This window comes from Erythranthe guttata, chromosome 1 (genome assembly GCF_056151865.1).
Source record: "Erythranthe guttata isolate IM_541 chromosome 1, IM_541, whole genome shotgun sequence".
Classification (NCBI taxonomy): domain Eukaryota; kingdom Viridiplantae; phylum Streptophyta; class Magnoliopsida; order Lamiales; family Phrymaceae; genus Erythranthe; species Erythranthe guttata.
This window is the reverse complement of record NC_142533.1, coordinates 12,142,495-12,147,821: the sequence shown is the minus strand read 5'-3', so window position 1 is coordinate 12,147,821 and position 5,327 is coordinate 12,142,495. Positions and strand designations below refer to the sequence as shown.

The following is a 5,327-nucleotide window of genomic DNA, read 5'->3' as shown; positions in this document are numbered from 1 at the left end:
CATCATACAATCCCTATAGCAAAAGATACAGTGCTCGAAGTTGCAATACGAGATGCGAAAATACAATTATTGTTGCAATATGCAAGATCAAATACATTATGAAATGGCAAAATACAAAATATATATATATATATATATATATATATATATATATATATATATATATATATATATATATAAATCCACACACACGTTTTTGCAGCAACATAATTGATATGCCTAATTGGGCCAACCCGATAGGCCTACAATTTCTTTACTTACTGGGCCACGAGCCCAATATTGAACACCACTATTACCGAGGCTCAATTATCTTCAAATAAGGTTTTGGCCCGATAATCTCAACTAATTAAACTTCAGCCCCATCAATGAGGTATAAATAAAGGTTTGAACTCATTCCTTAAGGTACGTCCTATTATCTGAGCAATACTACCAACTGTATTCTCTGGACTATTTTCACTATCCGCACGTCTAAGTTGAGCGTCGAAGGGGTTTCCACCGGATCAACTCCCGGCTTAGTTTACGTGTTCTATGATCGCAGGTATCTCAAAGTCATCAAGCTCGTGAGCCAGTGATACACTCTGCTATTCCAGATCATCCTACTTCAACTCTCTAAAGGTGATCTAACTCTAGCATCATCACGAACATATTAACTTTAACACAAATTTAGGAAACAAATCAAAAATATGTGAAAGTTTCCATAGTTATTCCCAAAAAAGAAAAAAATAATAATATTTATTTGCAATAACGAACTGCATATCAAAAAATGCAGAATTGCCAAATTCAATCAAGAAAATGGAAAATGAAACCCGCAATTAAATAAAATGCAGACAAAAAAAAAATGATAAATGCAAGTTGAATTTTACTTTCGAATTTGTGAGTGGACAGACATTTTTGAAATAAAATTTATGAAGGATGTGAAACAAATGTTTAGTTGAACTTATTATTTAGTTCTAATAAGTTTTGTTATCGATGACCTATATCTTAAGCCCCAATTAACTAATAGTAGGTACTTAATATAATATGTTTATTTTTATATATAATAATTAATTATTAAAATAATATTTTTATTTTATTAATAATATTTTGGTATGGTAGATTAATACCATTTCAATAATATTGAGCACCGTTGCCCTACTAAAATATTACGGTAACAATACGGTATGGTAGACGGTATGGTAGGATAATCATTCAATAGAAATATTTTGATAGACAATTGATATGATTTGGTAGGGCGGAGGGGTTGGTAAAATAATTTGGTAAAAATATTAAGCCCAAAGCGAAATAATCTAATAAGAGGGGTTTGAGTTTGAGCAGTTTTTCGAGTAAGAGGGGATGAATCTGTAACTTGAGTAATTAAAAGGGGCTGCAAGTGATATTAAACCTTTATAATTTGGAAAGAAAATTATTTATTAATTTAGCTACATAGAAAATAAACAAGAGATTTTGGTGAATCGGTAAACTAAATCTACATACAAGAAAAGCCCAAAGTTTGATTGGGGAAAAGAAGATCGATCATAAAACCCTAATATTTTATAAACCCCAGAAATCCCCCAAAATTGAATTTATTTATTCGATTTGAAAAAGAAAAAATAATAATAAAGCTGATTCTCCATCTGCCACACCACCACCACCACCACCACCGTCAATAATAATAATCACGGTGTAGTTATGGCCTCGCACTCTCAATCCCAACAAAATCTGTCTATAAACCCTAACACCATGAATATGATGCAGCAGCAAAACCATGGGTTCCCCTTTAATAACTCTATGTCTGGCCAGAAAACAGTGGATCATCTTCAGTCTGACGGCGGCGGTGGCGGTGGCGGTGGCGGAGAGCCGTCGAGGAAAAAAAGGGGTAGGCCTAGAAAGTGCATTGGGGTCTCCGAAACCCCAACAGCAGCCAAGCGTCTACGTGGCAGGCCTCCTGGTTCTGTCAAAAAGCAGTTGAATTCTCTAGGTTTTCTTTTTTCTTCTTCTTCTTATGTTCATTATTTTTCAAATGAAGATTTATTTTTTTATTCATTTAATTTAATTTTGGGTTAATAAGCAGGAGTACCTGGAGTTGGTTTCACGCCTCATGTAATTACAGTTAATGCCGGTGAGGTTAGTTCAAAAGTACTAGTATCTTTGTTATTTTTGGTGCATTAAATGAATACTATTATTATTATTATTATTATTATTAATGGTTTTTTGGTTATTTCTTTTAATCCATTAAATAATCCATTTCTTCTTTGTAACATGTACTTGTAGAATCAGTTGAATCCACTATTATAATAGATCTTGGAAGGAACTTGATTCAATTTGTTATGAGAGCCTGATGCACTGCAATTATTATTATAATATCATATTCATTTCATGGGGCTACCCACAATCGGCTCGCTCACGTTGTCTTTTTTGTGAAATTTTTTTAGTCAACATATATTAATTACTCGATTAATAACTTTGACTCCTTAACATTATGCTTATCGGTATAAGAATTGGAGCTTACTCGATTTTCTTCTTTTTTTCATGAAAGACTTGTTAATTTCTTGAATGAATAATTATTACTTGTAATTCCATGAATAAATGGTTTGGTTGTGCATATTCGCATGTTCGGAGGAAAATATGAAGACATTTTGCCTCTGGTAATGGAGTCGAGGATATGTAACTTATTCTCATATATGCTGTTTGGTAAAAATAATGAAGTATGAGTAATAAGTTGTTTAGTAGAGAACAATTAGATTGTGATTGTCAACCTAGGATTTTTTGCAATATTGCTGCTACATTGCTTGTATCAATTTAGTATGTTACATTAATGTCAAATAGTTGATTGTTACAACAAGTGTTTTAAATGCTCGGTGTTGCAGTAAAGGCTGAGTCAACATGCAAGTATGACTGTTATTGAATCTTGAAGAACTAAAAATTGTATCTGACAAACCACAAAAATATTGATGTGGTTTGATTTGGTTAAAAAAAATTGGGTGGTGGTTTGCAGGATGTAGCTTCAAAAATAATGGCATTCTCAAAGCAAGGATGTAGGACGGTTTGCATACTATCAGCTAATGGTACAATCAGCAATGTTACACTTAGACAAGCATCCATGTCTGGTGGAACTGTAACATATGAGGTTTCTTTTGTCAATTTTGATTTTTACACATGTATGTACGAATGTATGTATGTATGTATTGATATTGAAGTGAAAAAATGGAACAGGGGCAATTTGAGATAATATGCTTGTCGGGAAGTACAAGTGGTGGTGGTGGTCTTAGTGTGTCTTTGGCGGGTTCAGATGGTATGGTATTGGGTGGTGGAGTTGCTGGGTTGCTTAAAGCAGCCTCACAAGTCCAGGTTAGTAGTATTCTTTCTTTGTATAAGCATGACATCATCACCATGACGTCATCATCATAGTGACGGTGGTCTGTTTGGTTGTGTTGCCTTGCAGGTTGTGGTAGGCAGCTTCATCGCAGATGGGAAAAAGGCAAAGTATATTTGTAGTGGTGCTACTAATACGAGGAGCAGTACTATTCGTCAAAACAGCATGTTTAATTTTGGGTCTCCAGGTGGTTCAACTGAGTCGAATGATGACAATAGTCAACAACAACAACAACAACCAATTAATCCTAATTCTGCCATTATTCTGCCGACTTATTCAACTTTGGCTTGGCCAAATGCAATCCATATGCTTCCTAATTAGTCACTTGACAAGGTAAAACGTAGCTTGCTAACTACACCATATCATTCTTTTTATTCCAATTTCAATACTTTCCTTAGATCCTCAATTGCGTATTTCAATCTTCTAGTTTTATTCACTTCCTAGCTTCATGAAATATGTCATTCCGAACATGAAAACATTGTGTTCTTTTGTTGCTAATTTTTGGGCCTTCAAATTGTAAATTATGTGTCTAACTGACTTCTAAAACAAGTTGTATGCTTCCACTGAGAATTCCGTCAACAAATTATTGACAGCAGATCTTAATGGAAGAAAGAAAACCGAAGAAAGACTTGTTGATTCTCTTTTTGCTCTGGTTTAATGAGCCACAAGATAAAGATTCAAACCTGCAAATCAAAGTGTAGTGAAGATTCCATGTCAAACTCAACCTAGCTACAGTTATGATCCCTAGCTTAATGCTCAAAATTGTTTTATCCCAACCCCCTTTCTGAAGCCTTTGTCTCGTTTTGGACAAGTTTATTTTTTTTTTTGGTCCAAATTATTTATCACTTTTAAGACTCAAATGAAAATTTAATTGTTTTTTTTTTTTTTTCTTTTTGAAATTTTGCTATTTGTCGCTATTAATGAATTGAAAGATAATTAGTTGAGAAACAATTAAAGATAAAGAGTATTTTAGTAATTGTGTATATTTATTGATATAATTGAAGCATCTTTATTGTTAGTCTATAACAATAGGACGAAAAAGCGAAGAGTAGGGAAGGGAGTAGCAGAAAGGAATGGTTAAGCGTACTTGTGGTGAAGCTTTCTTATCGGAGTTGTGGTATCATTGAATAGGAATATGAGAATACGATCGCATGGAAGGCGTTAGCCCCACGTTAAGTGTAACATAGATAATTTTTCCAATATATCTCTAATTTTAGTATTAGTGTTATTAATGATATATAAGTTAGATAGATGAACGCGTAGTAATTTGTTGCCATTATTGTCAACCCACCAACCAACCAACTAACTAAAATCATAATAATCATCAAAATTCACAACACAAACGTTCGTAGATGGAATATTATTCTGAAGAAAGTGCAATCATGGGGGAAGTTGGTGGTGAATTGTTAACGTTAGAGAATGCGAAGAAGAAGAAGAAGAAGAAATCAAATTTAAAGATATATATGAGGAAAGTGGAGAGAAGTTGGTCTGGTAATTTGGCACAGAAACCCAATTTTCATGAGAGAATGAGAAGTCGATTATCGAAGAAAGAAGTTGATCATCAGCATCATCATCATCAAATTGATTATTTATTAAATGAAAAAAGTAATAGTAGGTCATCATCGTCAGCATCATCATCGTTATCAATGTCGGCGCCAACTACGCCAACACCGAGGTTGGTGAGGAGTAGCGGCATGAGAAGAGATTGGAGCTTTGAAGATGTACCACATATGCATCCTCCACTTGACAACTCTACCTATACGTCGTATGCTCTCTTTTCTAATTTTAATTATTAATTAACCTCGCTCTCAACATATATACATAATAAAATATACATATTATGATGGAGGATGTTGGTTAATTAAGATGTGCTTGGGTGCATGGCCATCATTTAGTTTGCTTCAAACCTTCTTATTTCTTCTTCAAATTCAAATTCAAATACTAATTTAATAGTACTAGTTGTTTTTCTTTTTAT

The 5,327-nt window shown here is 33.7% G+C and overlaps 1 protein-coding gene across 3 annotated transcripts; it reads left to right on the top strand.

The window, feature by feature from the left end:
* The first annotated feature begins 1,437 nt into the window (after positions 1-1,437).
* Positions 1,438-4,335, top strand: LOC105961617 (AT-hook motif nuclear-localized protein 10). Of its 3 annotated transcripts, none has more exons than XM_012985851.2 (6): positions 1,438-1,957; positions 2,051-2,103; positions 2,975-3,106; positions 3,193-3,327; positions 3,422-3,685; positions 3,949-4,335. In XM_012985851.2, exons 1-5 carry the CDS (start codon positions 1,669-1,671, stop codon positions 3,671-3,673), a joined length of 861 nt encoding a protein of 286 aa, XP_012841305.2. In that variant the 5' UTR covers positions 1,438-1,668; the 3' UTR covers positions 3,674-3,685; positions 3,949-4,335. The 3 variants fall into 3 exon arrangements, with proteins under 3 accessions (XP_012841305.2, XP_012841304.2, XP_012841303.2); XM_012985850.2 differs by having other exon boundaries at positions 1,454-1,957; positions 3,946-4,335; XM_012985849.2 differs by lacking the exon at positions 3,949-4,335 and having other exon boundaries at positions 1,454-1,957; positions 3,422-3,873.
* Positions 4,336-5,327: the final 992 nt, after the last annotated feature.

Bases quoted from the DNA above. Each gene is read 5' to 3' on its own strand.
- LOC105961617 (XM_012985851.2), top strand. From the start codon at position 1,669: ATGGCCTCGCACTCTCAATCCCAACAAAATCTGTCTATAAACCCTAAC. The intron at 2,104-2,974 runs GTTAGTTCAAAA...GGTGGTTTGCAG, and splicing joins TTACAGTTAATGCCGGTGAG to GATGTAGCTTCAAAAATAAT. The intron at 3,328-3,421 runs GTTAGTAGTATT...GTTGCCTTGCAG, and splicing joins AAGCAGCCTCACAAGTCCAG to GTTGTGGTAGGCAGCTTCAT.